Source organism: Agrilus planipennis, unplaced genomic scaffold (genome assembly GCF_000699045.2).
Source record: "Agrilus planipennis isolate EAB-ADULT unplaced genomic scaffold, Apla_2.0 scaffold15, whole genome shotgun sequence".
Lineage (NCBI taxonomy): Eukaryota > Metazoa > Arthropoda > Insecta > Coleoptera > Buprestidae > Agrilus > Agrilus planipennis.
Window position 1 is genome coordinate 312,529 of NW_020438871.1, and position 22,440 is coordinate 334,968.

The 22,440-nt window shown below is 40.9% G+C and overlaps 1 protein-coding gene across 5 annotated transcripts in view; it reads left to right on the forward strand.

Annotated features, from left to right (window-relative positions):
* The window catches only part of LOC108735226 (twitchin), a 41,893-nt gene that overhangs the window by 18,643 nt on the left and 810 nt on the right, over nt 1–22,440 (forward strand). For 4 of the 5 annotated variants that reach the window (XM_018467071.1, XM_025977693.1, XM_025977700.1 and 1 more), the window contains 39 exons: nt 237–1,136; nt 1,930–2,211; nt 2,270–2,569; nt 2,634–2,800; nt 2,867–3,002; nt 3,061–3,948; nt 4,013–4,594; nt 4,657–4,959; nt 5,021–6,487; nt 6,549–6,851; nt 6,917–7,198; nt 7,254–7,559; nt 7,619–7,921; nt 7,980–8,438; nt 8,501–8,623; nt 8,683–9,873; nt 9,932–10,649; nt 10,711–11,456; nt 11,528–11,830; nt 11,891–12,169; nt 12,251–12,356; nt 13,107–13,312; nt 13,380–13,682; nt 13,742–13,899; nt 13,959–14,688; nt 14,749–15,636; nt 15,695–15,881; nt 15,943–16,483; nt 16,549–17,599; nt 17,666–18,835; nt 18,891–19,178; nt 19,243–19,933; nt 19,991–20,332; nt 20,394–20,546; nt 20,629–20,855; nt 20,935–21,225; nt 21,286–21,945; nt 22,002–22,147; nt 22,213–22,369. In XM_018467071.1, the coding sequence (XP_018322573.1) occupies nt 237–1,136; nt 1,930–2,211; nt 2,270–2,569; nt 2,634–2,800; nt 2,867–3,002; nt 3,061–3,948; nt 4,013–4,594; nt 4,657–4,959; nt 5,021–6,487; nt 6,549–6,851; nt 6,917–7,198; nt 7,254–7,559; nt 7,619–7,921; nt 7,980–8,438; nt 8,501–8,623; nt 8,683–9,873; nt 9,932–10,649; nt 10,711–11,456; nt 11,528–11,830; nt 11,891–12,169; nt 12,251–12,356; nt 13,107–13,312; nt 13,380–13,682; nt 13,742–13,899; nt 13,959–14,688; nt 14,749–15,636; nt 15,695–15,881; nt 15,943–16,483; nt 16,549–17,599; nt 17,666–18,835; nt 18,891–19,178; nt 19,243–19,933; nt 19,991–20,332; nt 20,394–20,546; nt 20,629–20,855; nt 20,935–21,225; nt 21,286–21,945; nt 22,002–22,147; nt 22,213–22,369 (18,333 nt within the window). The remainder of the gene's footprint in view (nt 1–236; nt 1,137–1,929; nt 2,212–2,269; nt 2,570–2,633; nt 2,801–2,866; nt 3,003–3,060; nt 3,949–4,012; nt 4,595–4,656; nt 4,960–5,020; nt 6,488–6,548; nt 6,852–6,916; nt 7,199–7,253; nt 7,560–7,618; nt 7,922–7,979; nt 8,439–8,500; nt 8,624–8,682; nt 9,874–9,931; nt 10,650–10,710; nt 11,457–11,527; nt 11,831–11,890; nt 12,170–12,250; nt 12,357–13,106; nt 13,313–13,379; nt 13,683–13,741; nt 13,900–13,958; nt 14,689–14,748; nt 15,637–15,694; nt 15,882–15,942; nt 16,484–16,548; nt 17,600–17,665; nt 18,836–18,890; nt 19,179–19,242; nt 19,934–19,990; nt 20,333–20,393; nt 20,547–20,628; nt 20,856–20,934; nt 21,226–21,285; nt 21,946–22,001; nt 22,148–22,212; nt 22,370–22,440) is intronic. The other variant, XM_025977707.1, reaches the window with a different exon arrangement.

The window sequence follows — 22,440 nt, forward strand, 5'->3', positions numbered from 1 at the left end:
TTAAAGGCAACAGAATACAGCTTTGCAAATGTAAAGGCGGATATAAAAATTTATATAATAAAACAATTAAAACTATTATACACGGAAATGCTTAAATCTTTTTTTTTTTGTTTTAATTTTTGTTTTGTTATTGTCTGAAAAACAACGACGCTTTTTAATTTTGCAGCAGAAAATAGCTATTTTTGTTTTGTTTTTTGAAAAGATGTTTTTTGCATCATCAATATTTGTATTTTTAGTAAAACCACGCATCGAACGTGAAACGTTCAAATCCATTATAATAAAAGCTGGTCGGACCCACAAGTGGTCCGTCGACATAACTGGTGAACCTCCACCAACGGTTAAATGGATTTGGCGTGACGATATACCACTTACTAATTCCGATCGCATAAAAATTGAAAATGTAGACTATCACACTGACTTTACTCTCATAAACGCGCAACGCAAAGACACTGGAAAATACACACTGATTGCCGAAAATTGCAACGGAAAAGACACTGAGACCGTTGAACTGACGGTTTTGGGAAAACCAGGCAGTCCGGAAGGTCCTCTCGAGATATCTGGTGTGACAGACACGAAAGCTAAAGTAGCTTGGAAAAAACCATTGGACGACGGTGGATCTCCTATTAAGGAATACGAGATCGAGAAATTGGACCTTGCCACTGGCAAATGGGTCCGTGTTGGAAAGGTCCCTGGTGACATTGATAAACCAGAGTTCGAAATAACCGGATTAAACCCGGGTTCCGAATATAAATTCAGAGTAACTGCTATCAACAACGAGGGAGATTCTGAGCCACTAGAATCCGATAGGAGCATAATTGCAAAGAATCCATACGACGAGCCGCTGAAACCTGGAACGCCCGAAATTGTGGACTACGACAACAAGGGAGTCGATCTGAAATGGACTCCACCCCAGAGCGACGGTGGAGCTCCTATTGAAAAATACATTATCGAAAAGAAAGATAGATATAAACCAGACTGGGAGAAGGCCATCGAAGTTCCAGGAAATCAACTGGAAGCCAGAGTAGAGGATCTGAAAGAACGCGGAGAGTACCAATTCCGAGTAATTGCTGTTAACAAAGCCGGCCCTTCGCCACCTTCGGACGCCTCTAAATTGCAGATAATCAAACACAGAGCACGTATGTATACAAATAACACAAAACACATTTACACACAACCCCTACACGTGCGTCTATTATTATTACGAAGTATATGAATCCACAAATATTCATATACTTATTTGTAATTTTACACGCGTGTAGGTCTTTATAATACCTATCACATTATTTACATGGTAAATTCCAATATGTATTGGGAAGTGAACAGATTCAACTTGAAATATTTTATACGTATTCTTTTTCATCTTTACTGCTGATTTTTTTGTTATCTAATGTGTGCTGCAAAGGTTTTGGCCAAAAGTGTCGCACTATTACGTAATCTTAGCCTAATTTCAAGCTTAAGATTTATTTGTATTTGAAGCTTAATCAGTACCTAACGTACAATAGTCGTTAACTTTTATTGTTATCAAATGAATTTGAATTTTTTGCTTCTTTATTTCACACACGTGCTTTTTGCTTTGCTTTATTTTTCTCTAGCCACTTTATTTGTTGGATAAACTTACAAATTTCAGAATGTGGCCAAAAACAACATGTAGCACATGCACTTATCATTTTTAACGGTACCATTACGAACATGGTAAGAAATAATGTCGAGCAAATTTGTTTATTATTAACTCTACTTTTATTATTATATTCACGCAATTACTTGTGGATATGAATATTAAAAAGAAAATTAACAAAAATAAAAAGAATATGAAAACGTCTCATTGCGTCTATATTTATGTACTTCAATGTAGGAAGGCTGCAACCGCGATAATCAACATCGAGCAACAGTGTAGAAAAACAAAAAATAATAATAAAACATTCATTTTAGTGAAGCCAAGAATTGACCGCACAAATTTGAAGCCTATTATTGTCCGAGCGGGCAAACCTATAAAGTATGACGTAAATGTCAGGGGAGAACCACCACCGACGATTACATGGTACCATGTTGAAAAAGAACTTAAATCCGAAGACAATATTGAAATTATCAATGTTGATTATAATACCAAATTAAATATAACTAATTCCGTCCGCAAAAATACTGGAGTATATAAAATAAAGGCAGTAAACGAACACGGTGAAGACGAGGCAGAGGTTGAAGTTACAGTTCTTTGTAAGATAATATCAAAAAACCATCGGTCCTCCGTTCGTTACGTTTCTGCTGCTTTCAGCTTCGCCTTCTAAACCGAAGGGACCTTTGAAGGTATCTGACGTAACTAAAAATGGATGCAAACTCAAATGGGACAAGCCAGAGGATGACGGTGGCAAGCCCATTTCAGCGTACGTTGTCGAAAAACTTGATAAAAATACAGGCCGTTGGGTTCCTGTCGGTAGAACCACGGAACCTGAAATGGATGTTAAAGGACTTCAAGAAGGTCACGAATATCAATTCAGAGTCAAGGCTGTTAATGAAGAAGGGGAATCCGAACCCCTAGAATCTGACGGAACAATTGTTGCCAAAAATCCTTACGGTACTGAATACGATTTACGCAATGTCAAAATTAAATCACCACGATGCTTATTCTTTCCTTATAGATATACCAGGCAAACCTGGTACCCCCGAGATTGTCGACTGGGGTCCAAATCATGTAAACCTAAAATGGACCGCCCCCAAGAGTACCGGTGGCGCGCCAATTACTGGATACGTCATTGAAAAGAAAGAAAAATTCTCCACCACCTGGGATGAAATTCACAGTACTGATGTAATAAAAATAAACGGGCAACATAACTCAATAGTTTTTTAATTCGGCACCTACCGTATTTTTCAGACTCCCGATACTGAAGCTACAGTACCTGGTCTTAAAGAAGGTAACACATATCAGTTCCGAGTGAGGGCAGTGAATAAGGCTGGACCTGGAGAACCATCGGACGCAACAGGGCAACACGTAGCCAAACATAGACATCGTAAGACTCATTATAGGTTTTACTAATTGGTATTCTTACTTAACGTATGGCTTTTCAGTGAAACCGTTGATTAACCGCGACAAACTGCATACCGTCAAAGTTAGGGCAGGACAAATTGTCAAATTCGATGTGGATGTTAAAGGAGAACCACCACCAACCATCACATGGAGTTTTGCTGGCAAACCTTTGGAACAAGGACCAAGTACCAAGATAGAAAACGAAGACTACAATACTAAATTAACACTAACTAATACTACTCGCAAAAACACAGGCACATACACTATTAGAGCTGAAAATGATTCTGGTTTCGACGAAGCTCCCGTTGAAGTCATAGTGCTTGATAAACCTGGCAAACCTGAAGGACCACTTCAAGTAAGCGACGTTCATAAAGAAGGATGCAAACTCAAATGGGACAAACCCAAAGATGATGGCGGTTTACCAATTTCCGGTTACGTAATTGAAAAACAAGATGAAGCAACTGGCAGATGGTTACCTGCAGGATTTGTAGAACCCGACAAAACTTTCGCCGATATCACCGGTCTCGAACCCAATCACAAGTACAACTTCCGAGTAAAAGCTGTAAATGAAGAAGGAGAATCTGAACCACTGGAAACTGATGCGTCTATCGTTGCAAAGAACCCATATGATATTCCTGCTCCACCTGGTCTTCCAGAGATCATCGATTATGACGAACATTCAGTTAAACTTAAATGGGAAGCGCCAATCAGAGATGGTGGTGCTCCAATTACTGGTTACATACTTGAAGTTATGGACAAATTTACCGGCCAATTTGTTAAAGCTGCAGAAGTTGGTCCAACAACGCAAGGAACTATACCCAAATTAGAGGAAGGAAATCAGTACAAATTTCGCGTGCGTGCCGTTAATAAAGCCGGACAATCTGAACCATCAGAGCAAACTAACTGGCATACTGCCAAACCTAGATTCTGTAAGTATAATAAACGCATGTTCCAGGGATACTAGATACGAGTATAATCATTTTTAATTTTTAGTAAAACCTTTGATCGACAGAAAGAACTTGAAGCCACTAACTGTAAAAGCAGGTTTGGTAATCAGTTTAGACGTTGACGTAAAAGGCGAACCTCCACCAACTGTAACGTGGTATTTCGAGGGCAAAGAGATTGTATCGAGCGAGGAAATCAAAATCGATAATATCGATTATAATACCAAATTCTTCGTTTCACGCGCTAAACGGGTACAATCTGGAAAATATACCATAACTGCCAAAAACTCAGTGGGCGAAGATACCGCCGACATTGATATTTTAGTTCTTGGCAAACCTTCTAATCCACAGGGTCCACTAGATGTATCTGATGTGCATAAACACGGCTGTAAACTTAAATGGAAGAAACCCGAAGATGACGGAGGCACTCCGATAGAATATTACGAAATAGAAAAACTTGATCCTCTTACAGGACAATGGGTTCCTTGTGCCAGAAGTACCGAACCAGAGGCCAACATCACAGGTCTCCAGGAAGGAAAGCCCTATAAATTTAGAGTGAAGGCGGTCAACAAGGAAGGTGAATCTGATGCATTAGAAACAGATAAACCAATTGTGGCCAAGAATCCATTTGGTAAGATGCAACATAAGTTAAGAAAATATCTTCTAATTCCTTTATTCTTTTTCTTAATGCAGACGAACCAGGAAAACCAGGTCGTCCAGAAATCAAAGACTGGGACAAAGATTTCGTTGAACTGCAATGGACTCCGCCAAGTGACGATGGTGGTGCACCGATTGAAAAGTATATCATCCAAAAGAGAGATAAAGCAAGTCGTGGTTGGGTTGATGCAGCTGTTGTACCTGGTAATAAGACAAATGGAAGAGTGGACGACGTAGATGAGGGTCATGAATATGAATTCCGCATTGTCGCTGTCAACAAAGCTGGTCCTAGTGAACCCAGCGATGCATCTAAATCCGTTATTGCTAAACCCCGAAAATGTAATATCTTAATATCTGATTATTTAATAAATATAACACTATTTGTTTTATTAACCCCTAGTGGCACCCAGAATTGATCGCAAAAATCTACAGAAGAAGGTATTGCGTACAGGACAACTGTTGCGAATGGAGGCTGATGTTACTGGAGAGCCTGCTCCCACGGTAACATGGACCATTAATGAAGAAACTTTAAGAAACACTGACCGCCTAAAAATTGAAAACGAGGAATACAAAACTACATTTGTTTTACAAAAGGCGCAAAGAACTGATACTGGAACTTACACGGTCACCGCCAGAAATGAACACGGTGTAGATTCCGTCGATGTAGAGATCCAAGTTCTCAGCAAACCTTCTAAGCCGAAAGGACCTCTTAAAGTATCAGACGTCACAGCTGAAGGATGTAAACTAAAATGGGAGCCTCCGGAAGATGACGGTGGCGAACCGGTTACCGGTTATGTTGTAGAGAGAATGGATGTAGAAACCGGTAGATGGGTCCCCGTGGCAACAACTAAAACTCCAGAAGCAGATGTAAGTGGATTAACTGAAGGAAAGGACTACCAATTCCGCGTAAAAGCTGTAAACTCAGAAGGTGAATCTGAACCTTTAGTCACCGATGTTCCGACAACAGCTAAGAATCCGTACACTGAACCAGACACGCCTGGTAAACCAGAAGTTAAAGACTGGGACAAAAAGCACGCTGATCTTAAATGGACGGCACCCAAGAGCGACGGAGGAGCTCCTATAGAAAAATACATCATTGAAAAGAAAGAGCCGCTCAGCGGCAAATGGGTAAAAGCGGTGGAGGTGCCGGGAAATAAAACCGAAGCTAAAGTTCCCGATCTAATTGAAGGTCAAAAGTATCAGTTTAGAGTGAAAGCCGTAAATAAAGGTGGTCAAAGTAAGCCATCGCAACCATCCGACACAATCACCGCTAAAGACAGATTTGTTCCCCCGAAAATTGATAGGACAACATTGAGGGACATTGTGGTTAAAGCCGGACAACATATCCGTTTAGACGTAAAAGTAACTGGCGAAGAGCCTCCAAGTAAGGTGTGGTTCTTGAATAAAGCCCGTATCGAAAATAGAGACGATATTACCGTTGAAACAGAAGACTACAGAACTAAGTTAGTCGTAGGAATTGCACAGCGCAGTCATTCTGGAACATTAGTACTCAAGGCTGAGAATGCCAGTGGTAAAGATGAGGCCAGCATTACAATAAAAGTTCTAGACAAACCTGGTAAACCAGAAGGACCTCTAAGGATAAGCGATGTACACAAAGAGGGTTGTACACTTAAGTGGAAAGAACCCGAAGACGATGGAGGAGTTCCATTGGAAGGATACCTAGTTGAAAAACTAGATTTAGACTCTGGCCGCTGGATTCCAGCAGGGCGAACAAGAGATACAAAGATTGACCTCAATAATCTTGAACCTGGACAAGAATATAAATTTAGAGTTTCTGCGGTCAACTCCGAAGGCGTATCAGAACCTTTGGAAGCATCAGAATCAATAGTTGCCAAAAATCCATTTGGTGAGCTTATTTTTTTTATTTAACCTAGCATACACTTATATCAAATATGTGTTTATTTCAGACGAACCTGGGCCGCCAGGAACACCTGAAGTTACTGACTGGGATAAAGATCATGTTGATTTGAAATGGACACCACCAATTAAAGACGGTGGTTCTCCGATTACCGGTTACATTATCGAAAAACGAGAGAAAGGTTCTCCCAAGTGGACTAAAGCCGCAGAAGTTGGTCCTCACGAGACCAAAGGTACTGCTGATAATTTGGACGAAGGTGTTGAATATGAATTCAGGGTTCGTGCTGTTAATGCAGCAGGACCTGGAGAACCAAGTCAAGCTTCTAAATCAGTTATCACTAAACCGCGTAAACGTACGTATACAATAGTACTGTATTGTTCATCTGGTGTTAATTTAAATGTTTTCTTACTTTATTAGTTCCTCCTAAGATCGATCGTCGCAATTTACGAGATCTCACTGTCAAAGAAGGAGAGCCAATCTACATTGACGTTAAGATTAGTGGAGAACCTCCACCAGAAGTAACGTGGTATGTCGACAACAAACTTTTCACCGACAGCAAAAATCGACGAGTTGAAAATGTACCTTACAATTCCAAACTGTTTAATGATAAACCTGAGAGAAAGGATACCGGCGTTTACAAAATCACGGCTACAAATAAATACGGTTCCGATACGGCCGAAATTGAAATTACAGTGATATGTAAGTAAATGTAACATTAAACCAAGAAAATTATTTCATTGTAATGTTTTAACAGCTAAACCAGGACAACCTGAAGGACCGCTAGAAGTGTCCGACGTCCACAAAGACGGATGTACATTGAAGTGGAAGAAGCCTAAAGATGACGGAGGTGAACCAATAGAAGGATATGTTATCGAGAAATTCGATCCTGAAACAGGAGTATGGTTACCTGTTACTAAAACAACTGGTCCTACACCCGAAGCTAAAGTAGATGGTCTTATTCCCGGCCACGAATACAAATTTAGAGTAAAGGCAGTTAACAAAGAAGGGGAATCCGAACCTTTAGAAACATTTGGAACCATTACCGCCAAAGATCCTTTCAGTACGTTACCACCTCGAAATAAATTGAATACATAATATAATTTTGCGGTAATATTTTAGCAACACCTGGCAAACCTGGTGCACCAGAGCCGGAAGACTGGAGTGCAACACATGTTGATCTCAAATGGGCAGAACCTATTTCAGACGGAGGTTCTCCCATTACCGGTTATATAATAGAAAAGAAGGATAAATACAGTCCTCTATGGGAGAAAGCATTAGAAACTACATCTCCTACTCCAACAGCTACTATTGGAGGACTTATCGAAGGAAATGAATATCAGTTCCGTGTAATTGCAGTTAACAAAGCGGGACAGAGTGAGCCTTCCGAAGCTGGCAAATCATTCATTGCTAAACCGCGATATCGTAAGTCAAATTTAATTACGAAAAATGCCTATTTCTTTTAACCACCTGTATATTTCAGTCGCTCCTAAGATCGACCGAAGATATCTGCACGATATTACTCTATCAGCGGGTTCAACCCTGAAATATGAGGCTAATATCATTGGCGAACCTCCACCAACCGTAGACTGGCGATTTAACGGAAGTACGTTGAAAGATAGCAACAAAGTTACTATCAACAATGTTGACTATCACACGAAGATTTCAATAAGAAACGTAAAACGGGAAGATACAGGAGAATATACTGTAATAGCAACAAACAGCTCTGGAAAGGACCAGGTATCTCTAAATGTTACCGTTACTGACAAGCCTGCTGCTCCCGAAGGTCCATTACAAGTTAACGATGTACACAAAGAAGGATGTAAACTTAAATGGAAGCGTCCCAAAGACGATGGAGGTACCCCCATCGAATATTATCAAGTCGAGAAAATGGACACAGAAACAGGCGCTTGGGTTCCTTGTGCAAGATCTACTGAACCTAGTAATATTTTCATCTAAAATAACATCATTATAAACTCAACTAACAATTTTTCCTATTTTCAGATGCGGAAGTGACTGGTTTGACCCCTGGAAAAGAATACAAATTTAGAGTTTCTGCAGTTAATGCAGAAGGCGAGTCTAAGCCTCTTGAAGCTGAAACAGCAATAGTGGCCAAAAATCCATTCGGTATGGTTGCCTTATGTGAGCATTCTATCTATTTCGAAATACAATAATCTTTCTTTCAGATGAACCAGGAGCTCCTGGCAATCTTAAAGCTACAGACTGGGATAAAGACCACGTTGATCTCGCTTGGACTCCTCCTAAAGAAGATGGTGGTTCTCCAGTAACAGGTTACATCGTTGAAAAGAAAGACAAATTCGGCGATTGGGAAAAAGCAGTTGAAGTGCCAGCTGGTCAACTGAAAGCAACCGTTCCAGACTTAATAGAAGGTCAACCCTACCAGTTTCGAGTGCGTGCAGTAAATGCTGCCGGGCCTGGCGAACCAAGCAACGAAACACCTACTATTATTGCTAAACCTCGCAATTTGGCACCTAAAATTGATAGGACTAATCTTATCGAGATACGCATTAAAGCAGGTCAAAATTTCAGCTACGACGTTAAAGTAACAGGTGAACCTATGCCCGAAACTAAATGGCTGATCAAAGGAAGAGAACTGAGAAATACCGATAAAATAAAAATTCAGCATTCTGATTATAACACAAAGATCTCAGTTAAAAATGCCACGCGAGCTGAAGCCGGTACATACACTGTAACGGCAGAAAACATAAACGGAAAAGACATTGCTGACGTTGAAGTTATTGTTTTGGATGTTCCAAGTCCACCTGGTGGACCTTTGAAAGTTTCGGACGTTCACGCTAACGGAGCCAAGCTTAGCTGGAGACCACCATCGGACGATGGTGGAAATCCCGTTGAAAAATATGTCGTTGAGAAAATGGACGAGGCTACTGGACGTTGGGTTCCCGCTGGAGAAACTGATGGTCCACAAACTTCCCTTGCCATCGACGGTCTTACACCAGGAAAGAAATACAAATTCAGAGTACGAGCTGTCAATAAGCAAGGAAAATCTGAACCATTACAAACAAGTCAAGCTATTGAAGCTAAAAATCCATTTGACGAACCTGGTAAACCAGGGGTTCCTGAAATTACTGATTACGATACCGACTTTGTCGAATTAAAATGGGCTAAACCCGAAAATGACGGGGGATCGCCGATTACTGGATATATTATTGAAAAGAGAGATAAATTTAATCCAAATTGGGAAAAATGTGCCGAAGTAGAAGGTGACGTACCAACTGGAAAAGTTAAAGACTTGATTGAAGGAACACCTTACGAATTCAGAATAAGAGCAGTCAACAAAGCGGGTCCTGGTGAACCAAGTAGTGCATCCAAGATACACGTTGCCAGGCCTAAGAACCGTGAGTATTTCAGAAAATAATTGTTTTATTTTAATCCGACTTTAACCGTCTCTTTCAGTCGCCCCGAAAATTGACAGAAACGCATTACTCAACATTAAAGTTCGTGTTGGCCAATCGTTCGAATTCAACGTCCCTGTTATCGGCGAACCGCCTCCATCTAAAGAATGGGAACTTAAAGGAAACGTTATCTTTAATGATGAACGAATTAAAATTATAAACGAAGATTACAATACAAAATTACGCGTAATCGATGCTAAACGCTCAGATAGTGGAACCTACCAACTTACAGCTAAGAATATTAACGGAAAAGATGTTGCCACCGTAAATGTTACCGTTTTAGACGTGCCAACACCACCCGAAGGACCTCTCAGAGCCGACAATGTTACGAAGAGCTCCCTAAGATTATCTTGGAAACCACCAAAAGATGATGGCGGTTCAGAAATCACTCATTACGTTGTTGAAAAAATGGACGCCGAAAATATGAGATGGGTTCCAGTTGGAGAATCAGTTGAGCCAACAATAAGAGTTGATCATTTAGCGGAAGGTCATGATTATAACTTCCGAGTATGTGCTGTCAATCGTCAAGGAGAATCTGCTCCTCTTACAACGAGAGAAGCAATCACCGCGAAAGATCCCTTCACTAGACCAGACAAACCTGGAGTTCCCAAAGCTACAGACTGGGATAAAGATCATGTTGATTTGGAATGGACTCCACCAAAGAAAGATGGCGGAGCACCAATTACTGGATACATTATCGAAAAGAGACCAAAGAACGGGTAAGTTTTCTAAAGTAGAAACTTTTAACTACTATTAACTTTCATCAATGTGTATTTTCAGAACTTGGGAAAGAGCCATCGAAGTACCAGGGGATAAAACGAGCGCTACGGTGCCTAATTTGAGAGAAGGTGAAGAATATGAATTCAGAGTAATCGCTGTCAATAAAGGAGGAAACTCCGAACCCAGCGAAGCTTCGTTGCCTGTCATTGCTAAACCACGATTCTTGGCACCTACATTCGACAAAACTCTTCTACACGATCTTATTGTAAAAGCCGGTAATCGCATCAGTTACGAAATACCGATTGAAGCATCGCCAAAACCAACAGCCAAATGGTCTGTCAACGGAAAAGAAATCCAACCAAGTGACAGAGTTGACATGCAAGTTTTCAACAACAGGGTTTGCTTTGAAATACCATTTTCAGTTAGGGCAGACTCTGGCAGATACACACTTACTTTAACGAACGATCACGGTTCAATTTCAGCATCTGCTAATGTTACTGTGATAGATCGTCCAGGCCAACCACAACCTCCATTAGATGTGGGTAGTGTCACAAAAGAAAGCGCCAGAATATCCTGGAAGCCTCCTCTCGATGATGGCGGTTCTCCCATTTTACATTACATCGTTGAAAAAATGGATGTATCTCGAGGTACATGGTCAGACGCAGGCATGTCTGCAATCTGTGTTCACGACATTCAACGTTTGATTCATAAGAAAGAGTATTTCTTCCGAGTTAAAGCAGTTAATTCGGTGGGAGAATCAGAGCCTCTTGAAACAACTAAAGGAATCATAGCCAAGAACGAATTCGGTACAAAACAATCAACTAATACAACTTAACGGACGATTATCATTCTTATTGTTATAATTATTATGTTTTAGACGAGCCTGAAGCTCCTGGAAAACCGCAAGTGACCGACTGGGACAAAGATCACGTTGATTTAGAATGGGAGGCTCCGAAGAGCGACGGTGGATCTCCCATCACCGGTTACATAATTCAAAAGAAGGAAAAAGGTAGTCCTTACTGGGTTAATGCTGCACAAGTATCTCCCAGAAAAACAAGCGCACGGGTACCCGATTTAGTTGAAGGACAAGAGTACGAATTCAGAATTATTGCTACAAATAATGCTGGCCAAAGTGAACCTTCAGAACCATCAGACTTGGTTACAGCCAAAGCCAGATTCCGTATGTCGTGAAATATAGTACAATAGACTTATCAATTTTTTTAATTACACGCAATTACAGTGGCTCCTAAAATCAAAACTCCACTTAATGACATTCGCATTAAAGCTGGTCTTATTCTTCACGTCGATATTGATTTCATTGGAGAACCAACTCCAGACGTAACATGGACTGTCGATGGAAAATCTTTAACACCGGACTCGCGCACAACGGTAACCTCTATAGGGCACCACACTGTTGTCCACACGGTAAACGCTAAGAGGACAGATAGCGGAGTTTACAAATTACATTTGAAAAATTCATCAGGAACGGATGAAGGGTCATTCCAAGTTATAGTTCTTGGTAAAGGGTTCTCTCTATTATTATTCATTTACTTTTTAATATAAAAAGGACTTTCATAATCGAACATCTCTTATTTATTAGATCGTCCTGGACCACCACAAGGTCCTTTGGAATACGAGGAAGTCACAGCCCAAAGTGTTACGCTTTCATGGAAAGCACCGAAAGATAATGGAGGCAGCGAAATTACGTAAGTGAAAAAAAACATCGGCAATTTTCAGAACGTAATGTTCAGGATGTCTACAAAAAATGGATCAGTCTAGTCAAAATCATCATCATCATAAGGTCGTCAGTCTTAAGACTGGTTGGACACGCACCTCCACTGTTTCCTATCCTGAGCTAATCTTCACATTTCCCTAAAACTGGAACAACTAACTATTTGCGAACAGTAATCTAATCTAACTCTATCTCTACCTCTCCTAACTCCCGTTTCCTCTGATATGTCTCTGACTAGACCTTCATGCCTGAGAAGGTGTCCTACCAACCTATCTCGCCTATTTCTTATTGACTTCCATAGAGACTTCTGCTCCCCTATTCTTTCTAATACCTCCTCATTTCTAACCTTCTCTATCCACGGTATCCTCATCATTCGCATGTAACACCACATTTCGAACGCTTCTAACCTTTTCTTTTCTAGTCAAATATGGCTTTAATAATTACTTTTTTAATTTTGATAAAACTAAACTGATACTGCCCTGATTCGGTCCTAAAAGTCGTCATCGGTTAGAGTTCCTTTTTAACGTTTCGCTAGCACGAGGTTCTTCTCCGATAGTGAACGACGAAAACAACCTTTAAACCCAAATCAGGACAGATGCTGTCATTCACTGTTTTGGCCGCGAAAGCCTTTACCAATTCGTTCGATAAAACTATTTTAAAGCGATATACGACTAATCTTATTCGCTACTGAAGTATTAGTATGTAAGAAATATTATTATAACAGGGGATACGTTATTGAAAAGCGCGACTTAACGCATGGAGGAGGATGGGTCCCCGCAGTGACTTACGTAAGTCCGAAGAATACTCACGCGGTCGTTCCCAGATTACTTGAAGGAACAAAATACGAGTTCAGGGTCTTTGCAGAAAATCTACAGGGTCGCTCAGATCCTCTAGATACCGAAAAACCAGTGGTTGCTAAAAACCAATACGGTAATAATACAATTTCACATTTCGGCCAGAATAGTTAACGAAACGGGTTTTCGTTTTGGCTTTTTAGATGTCCCTGGAAAACCAGGAAAGCCACAACTGGTCGATAGCGACAAGGACCATATTAAAATTAAATGGTCAGCACCTATCAGCAACGGTGGTTCGCCCATCATTGGGTACGATGTTGAAAGAAGAGACAGAGCAACCGGACGATGGGTTAAACTTAACAAAGAACCCGTTAAACATATGGAATATTATGACGATAGGGTGCAAGAAGGTCACCAATATGAATACAGAGTGTCTGCTGTTAATGCAGCCGGACCTGGTAAACCTAGCGATACATCTAATGTATTCACAGCTAAACCGATGAAAGGTATTTTTATTACTGTGAATTTTTTAAATACCGCAAGCGTATTAATTAAATGTTTACAGAAAAACCAAAATTGTTCTTGGATGGAATTATTGGCAGAAAAATCAAAGTTCGGGCAGGAGAACCAATCAATGTGGATATTCCCATTGCTGGTGCTCCAACGCCGACAATCGAATGGACGAAAAATGCTACGCGCCTTCCCGAAACTAACAGAATATCGGCAAGTGAAATTTATTATTAGCTAAAAAAAAACATATTTTTATATATTTATTTTTACAGTCTGAAACAACAAGTGAACACACAGTTTTACGAATTGAAGCTACTACTCGTCAAGACTCGGGCAAATATACCGTCTTTGCTAAGAACGAGTACGGTTCTGATCAAGGCGACATAGAAGTAGTCGTTGTTGATAAACCTGGAATTCCCAGAGGTCCTCTTCAATACACCGAAACAACACAAGAAACAGTTTCGCTATCTTGGAATCCACCAGATGACGATGGCGGCGGTGATATTACCGGATATATAATTGAAATAAGTGAATTTGGCACTGACAGTTGGCGTCCTGTCCCAGGATTTTGTCCCAGACCATCGTTTACAGTACGAGGACTTACAGAGGGCAAAAAATACGTATTCCGTGTGCGTGCGGAAAATATCTACGGCGTTTCCGAACCACTAGAAGGCAAACCTGTTGTTGCAAAGAGTCCATTTGATCCTCCAGATGCACCTAGTCAACCAGAAGTTACCGGATATACTCCGTCGAGTGTGTCTTTGAAATGGAATCCTCCAACGTACACTGGAGGCAAGCCAATTACTGGATATTATGTAGAGAAACGAGAAAGGGGAGGCGAATGGATTAAGGTCAACAATTACCCGACACCAAACACTAGTTACACCGCCCAAGACTTACGTGAAGGCGGAAAATACGAGTTCCGTGTAATTGCAGTGAATGAAGCTGGACCAGGTAAACCTAGCAAACCTACCGAACCTGTTACACCACAACACCAAAGATGTAAGTTTAGCCACACCTGTCATACACTAGAATATGGTCTAATCCTTGAATTTATTACAGTCAAACCGTCTGCTCCTGAACCACCCAAGGCGGATCGTATTACTAAAGACAGCGTCACACTTTCGTGGAGACCGCCCAAGAGTGATGGAGGATCCAAGATAAAAGGATACATCCTACAGAAACGTCCTAAGGGCGATGAAAATTGGGAAGATGTCAATATTTCGCCAATATCAGAAAATATCCATACTGTGCCTAACTTAAAAGAAGGTCAAGAGTACCAGTTCAGGGTTATAGCTGTTAATGACGTAGGTCCTTCTGAACCCAGTAGACCTAGCAATAACATATTGATTGAAGAACAACCGAACAAACCATGTATTGATTTGGGAGCCGTTCGTGATATTACTGTACGAGCCGGCGAAGATTTTAGTATTCATGTGCCGTATGTCGGTTTTCCGAAACCGACTGCGACCTGGTTTGCAAACGACAAAATTTTGGACGAATCTGATACAAGAGTGTTCCCACAACTGGCTGATGACTATGCAAGCATTATTGTTAAGAATTCTAAGAGAAGCGACACTGGACAATATCGTCTACAACTCAAAAACCCATCCGGTTTTGATACGGCAACCTTAAACGTAAGAGTCTTAGATCGTCCTGGTAAACCTGAAAACCTAAGAGCGGACGAATTCGCTGGGGATGCCCTTACACTATACTGGCAGCCGCCCAAAGACAATGGAGGTGCTGAAATAACAAACTACATTATCGAGAAAAAAGAAGCTAAATCCCAAACGTGGTCAAAAGTAAGCAGCTACGTTACTGTGCCCTTCGTTCGTATACGCAACTTGACCCTTGGCAAAGAATACGAATTCAGAGTATTTGCTGAAAATAAATATGGCCAATCAGAACCTGCCGTTACGTTAGAGCCAATTAGAGCCCGTCATCCATTCGGTAATATTATCATATGTCCTGTTTTATATACGTTATTACTGTTTTCTTCCATTTTCAGATCCACCTGGACCACCAGGTGCTCCTAGAGGCATTGAAACCACTGAAGATTCAATTACAATCCAATGGACAAAACCACGTCATGATGGAGGATCTCCAATAACTGGTTACGTAATCGAAAAACGTCTTATTTCGGAAGATAAATGGACAAAAGCAGCACACGCTGTTATTCCGGATCTCTCACACAAGTAATTAAAAACTTTTCTCATAAAAAGTTCTATGAAATAAAAATGTTGCTTTTATTTGCAGAGTCATCAACTTGATAGAAAATCACGAATACGAATTCCGTGTAGCAGCTTTAAATGCTGCAGGACAAGGTCCATGGAGTTCTTCTTCGGACATCATAGTTTGTAGAGCGCCTCCATGCGCTCCTAGAATAACATCAGACCTCAGCATTCGCGACATAGTTGTCGTAGCCGGAGAAGAATTCTCTATATCAGTTCCCTATGTGGCCACACCAAAACCTTCGGCTTCTTGGACAATAAACGGCAACGAAGTCATCGGAGACAATAGGATAAAAATGGAAACAAACGAAATTGCTTCCATATTCCACAACAAGTGTGCCAAACGCTCGGACACTGGAAGCTACACCATTAAGCTTACTAACAATGTAGGTTCAGATTCAGCTTCATGCAGAGTACAAGTGGTAGATAAACCTCAACCACCACAAGGACCGCTCGATGTCTCCGACATAACACCAGACAACTGCTCACTAGCCTGGAGACCACCGCTAGATGACGGTGGTTCACCAATAACCAACTACATCGTTGAGAAACTGGATGTCAGTGGAGTAAGTATTACATACCTACAAACCCTTTATAGAATTTTGATTAACATATGTCTACTTCATTCCAGATTTGGGTAAAAGTTAGCAGTTTTGTTCGTAACACACATTACGATGTTATGGGACTAGAACCCAACAAGCGGTACAGCTTTAGAGTTCGTGCTGAAAACCAGTATGGCATTAGCGAACCGCTTGAGACCTTGGAACCCATCACCGCCAAATTTCCATTTACTGTACCAGATCCTCCAGGCGCGCCACGTGTTACCGATTGGGATACAAGTTCAGTATCCCTCCAATGGACAAGACCACCTAATGATGGAGGTTCGCGTATTCAAGGTTACAAATTGGAATATCGTGATATCCACGACGCTCATTGGTCACCCGCCAGTGACTACTTGATCAAAGATACCCACTTTATACTCTACAACTTAACAAGCGGTCACGAATACGAATTCAGAGTTAGAGCTAAAAACGCCGCTGGTTTAAGTAAACCATCGAGCTCCTCTTCCAAGTTCAAACTAAAGGGCAAATATAACGTGCCATCGCCTCCTAACAATCCAAAAGTTGTCAAAGTTGGACGAAATTACGTTGATCTAACTTGGGAACCACCGGCAAGTGATGGCGGATCCAAAATAACCGGATACATAATTGAAAAGAGAGAAATCGGTAGTGCCATGTGGACAAGGTGTAATGAATACAACGTTACTGACACCAACTATACTGCCCTAAACCTAACGGAAAGATTCGACTACGAATTCCGTATTTCTGCTATCAACGCAGCTGGAAAGAGTGAGCCCAGCACATGCACAACACCAGTCAAAGTTTGTGAAGTCGTGGGAGGTGAAAAACCTGAATGGATTAGAACATTTAATAATCACTCGGCTCCATTGGGAAGACCGCATTCCATCGAATGTGAGGCGTCTGGAATTCCAGTACCGACATTCCGCTGGCTTAAGAACGGCCGGGAAATATCGTCTGGCGGTCGCTTTAGAATCGAGACCAAAGGTGGAACTTGCTGGTTACATATATCAGAAGTTCTTGATATTGACGAAGGCGATTATACATGCGAAGCTAGCAACGCAGTAGGATCTGCCCATCATACTGCTCGGCTCAAAATTGGATGTAAGTTTAAATAGTTGAGATTCATTTTCAAGTTTTATTTCACTGAGTGTTGAATATTTTTTTCAGCTCCGCCAAGAATTGAGCGTCTTCCTGGTGATTTGTATCTTCCAGAAAATGATAATACCAAAATTAAAATCTACTACAGTGGCGATCAGCCTCTCGACGTTACTCTGTCAAAAGACGGAATTAATATTGAAGAATCATCTCACATTAAATTTACCGTTTTCGACGATTATATCATAATCTTCATTAAAGATATTAAGAAAGAGGATGCAGGAACGTACAATGTAACCGTTAAAAATGATAGCGGTAGTGCATCAGGTAGCTTCAATGTATTTATTACTGGACTTCCTGGACCACCAAATGGTCCTCTTGAGATTTCTGATATAAGCAAGCACACATGTACTCTCAGATGGAAACCTCCTAGTTACGATGGGGGACTTCGCATTACCCATTACGTTATTGAACGCAAGGACGTAACCCTGCCTCACTGGCTCGTTGTTTCTAGCACTTGCAAGGATACCACTTGCACAGTGCAAGGTCTCACAGAAGGCCAAGAGTACCTATTCCGCGTAATGGCTGTGAATGACAACGGCATGGGACCACCCCTTGATGGTCTCAATCCCATTAAAGCCAAAGCTCCATTCGATCCACCATCCGCTCCAGGAACTCCAAAAGTTACTGAAGTTGGTGGTGACTTCGTCCATCTTGAATGGGACAAACCTGAATCAGACGGAGGTGCCAGGATCCAGGGTTACTGGATTGATAAACGTGAAGTTGGAAGCAGCGCATGGCAAAGAGTTAATGTTGCCATTTGTCCTGCTAACCAAATCAGCATACCAAATCTAATCGAAGGAAGGCAGTACGAATTCCGTGTCTATGCCCAGAACATAGCTGGTTTATCCCCAGCGTCGACTGCATCCACGTCAGTCACAATTGTCGATCCTTTGGCTGCCTCACCTCCTGAGATCATAAAACCATTGAAGAACGCTCACTGCATCCAACACCACAATGCCAAATTCGACTGTACCATCACTGGTATACCTAATCCAGTAATCACTTGGTATAAGGGTGCGCGGGAAATTGTTAACGGATCCCGTTATCACATTTACAGTGAAGGGGAGGTTCATCATTTGGTGATCAACGATGTCTTCGGTGAAGACGCTGACGAATACGTATGCAGAGCAGTTAACAAAGGAGGTGTCAAGTCTACAAGAGCAGAACTTATTATCATGAGTAAGTGTATATATAAATTTACAAAGGGACAACGTTTTATATTGTTAATTTTCAGCGGCCCCCAAACTGAACGTTCCTCCAAGATTCCGTGACACTGCATTCTTCGATAAAGGAGAAAACGTTGTTATTAAAATTCCATTCACTGGAAATCCAAAACCAAGAATTACATGGGTCCGAGAGGGCGAAGTAATAGAATCTGGTGGTCACTATCACGTTGAAGTAAAAGACAGGCATGCAATCCTAACAATTAGGGACGGTAGTCGTCTTGACAGCGGTCCCTATAGAATAACTGCCGAAAATGACCAGGGTCAAGATTCTGCCATTATAAAGATACAGATTGCAGGTAACTTTATTTTGTTTGCAATACGATGATCCATGCCTTTATCTCGTTTAATTAACTATTCCAGATCGTCCCGATCCTCCTAGATTCCCAACTATCGAAAGTATCGGTACAGACTCATTGGCTCTTTCATGGAAGGCTCCTGTATGGGACGGTGGAAGCAACATCACTAATTATTTGGTAGAAAAACGAGAACATCCGCTATCAACTTGGATTCGAGTAGGAAATACTCGTTTTACAACCATGGCTGTAGACGGACTTGCTCCAGGTCATCAATACGAATTCAGAATATACGCCGAAAATATCTACGGACGTTCAGATCCATCGGAAGTTAGTCCACTAATCACTACTAAAGATACGGGTAAAAAGAAGGTTGAGAAACGGAAGTATGAGGTTGACGAAACAGGAAAGAAAATTAGAGAATCCGCAAAAGAACCGATTAAGGACTACGATCAGTACGTTTTCGACATTTACTCCAAATATGTTCCTCAACCAGTCGAAATCAAAAGCAGAAGTGTATATGACGATTATGACATTCTTGAAGAAATTGGAACAGGAGCGTTCGGTGTAGTTCACAGATGTAGAGAACGTAAAACAGGAAACATCTTTGCCGCCAAATTTATTCCTGTATCTCATGCAATGGAAAAGGAACTGATTCGCAAAGAAATTGATATTATGAATCAATTACATCATCCTAAACTAATCAATCTCCATGACGCCTTTGAAGACGATGACGAAATGGTCTTGATTTATGAATTGTAAGTATCACTAATCATTGCTTTTTAAACTTAATTTCAACGTAACAACTTCTACAGCTTATCTGGAGGTGAACTCTTCGAAAGAATAACAGCAGAAGGATACCAAATGTCCGAAGCTGAAGTAATAAATTATATGAGACAAATTTGTGAAGGTATCAAACACATGCACGAAAGAAACATAATTCACTTGGACGTAAAACCAGAGAATATCATGTGCCAAACCAAGAAGAGTACGAATATAAAATTAATAGATTTCGGTTTAGCAACGAAACTGGATCCCAACGAAGTTGTCAAAATATCAACAGGAACTGCAGAATTTGCAGCACCTGAAATAGTTGAACGTGAACCGGTGGGCTTCTACACAGACATGTGGGCTGTTGGTGTACTTGCTTATGTATTGTAAGTGTTTTATTGTACAGCAGCATTATCTAAGATTATTATTATAACTAAACTGGTGTAGGTTGAGTGGCTTGTCTCCGTTCGCTGGAGAAAATGACATTGAGACCCTGAAAAACGTAAAGAACTGCGACTGGGAATTCGACGAGGAAGCTTTTGGAAACGTATCCGAGGAAGGAAAAGACTTCATCCGTAGACTATTACTTAAAAACAAAGAGTGAGAAATCTACCATGGGCATCAAAAGAACCTGCTAACTGCTTATAATTATAATTAACAAAATATTTTTTCTATATTACAGGAAGAGAATGACAGCACAGGAATGTCTTCTCCACGCGTGGTTGAGCGGCGATCACAGCAATAGAACCGAAGAAATTGATCAGTCGAAATACTACAAGATGAGAGACAAAATCCGTTCTAAATACGAAAACTGGGAGAAATATGTACTACCAATTGGCAGACTATCCGAGTACTCGTCCCTCAGGAAGTTGCTGGTCGAAAAATACCACATACATGAAACATACTTCGGTAGAAATCGCTTACATTTGTTTTCTATATTAATTTTGTGGATATTTTTTATAAATTTCGTGTGTTTAATAATTTTCAGATCGAAGACAAGCAGCTCCAAGATTTGTTATCAAACCTCAAAACGCATTCTGCTACGAAGGGCAGAGTGTGAAACTTTACTGTAGGGTCGTTGGTGTCGCAACACCTACAGTTACATGGTACAGAAATAACCAAGAACTCAGACAGAGCGTCAAGTTCATGAAGCGATACGTTGGTGACGATTACTACTTCATCATAAACAGAGTAAGACTAGAAGATAGAGGCGAATACATAATAAGGGCAGAAAACCATTACGGAGCAACAGAGGAGGTTGTGTTCCTTAACGTCCAACGTGAGTTTAGAATTAAATCTCATAAAATAATGTAGGTATTTATGTGTTCTTCTATTACAGCTCTTCCAAAGGTCGTTCCCGAATATCAACCAGAGGCTCAACCGGTCAGAAGACGTCAACCTCTTCCTTACAATCTGTGGCAGGAAGAATCAGAATGTGCTCCCAGTTTCACATTCTTACTCCGTCCCCGCGTCATGCAAGAACGTGACACTTGTAAATTGTTGTGTTGTCTTAGCGGAAAACCCGTACCGACTGTGAAGTGGTACAAAGATAAACGAGAATTAAGCAAATACGACTATTCGATGACCCACTCTGACGGAGTTGTTACCATGGAAATTTCTGGATGCAGACCTGAAGATTCCGGACGATACACTTGCGTTGCAACTAACTGTCACGGTACAGATGAAACCTCCTGCGTTGTCATCGTCGAAGGAGTAACCAGTACTGCAGAACAAACTAGAATTGCTGAAAAGATTTTACATTCTGGTGACCGCAAATATATTGAGCAGCCCATTAAGCCTGCTCCCGTCCCCGTGATAATAAAGAAAAATATTGTTTCCCAGCCACCAACGCGATCAGGTGCTGCTGAAAGTAGTTTAAGTCATTCCGCATCTAATCTAAGTGTCAACGAAGGTGATAAGAGATCATCCAAGAAATATGGACGTCTAGATTCCAGCGGAAGCCCGAGCAGATCCAGAAATTCCACCAAGGAATTAGCCTGTAATTTCCATTTTCATTCTAATACGACTTGTATTTAAATTGTTTTTTATTCTTAGTTCCTCCAGATGACTCCACAATGTGTCCTCCCAAGTTCACGAAAGAATTGAAAGATTTAACCATAAATGACGGCGAATCATTAACACTCAGTTGTATAGTACAGGGTGACCCTGAACCGCAAGTAACCTGGACCAAAAATAGCAAGGTATGCGTCCGAATACGTGCCCTTTTCGTTCGTTAAAATTAATAATATCATAATTAACTTTACAGACATTAAGTTCGTCCGACATAATCGACCTTAAATACAAAAACGGCATTGCTACTCTTCATATTAATGAGGTATTCCCAGAAGACGAAGGGGATTACACATGTAAAGCCACAAATTCATTAGGAACCGTAGAAACCACATGCCATCTTACCATAAAACGTAAGTATTTTGCCTTTAAAATATCGTAAATAATTTTAAGACCTCAAGAGCGGTCATTTGCAGGTGCAAGG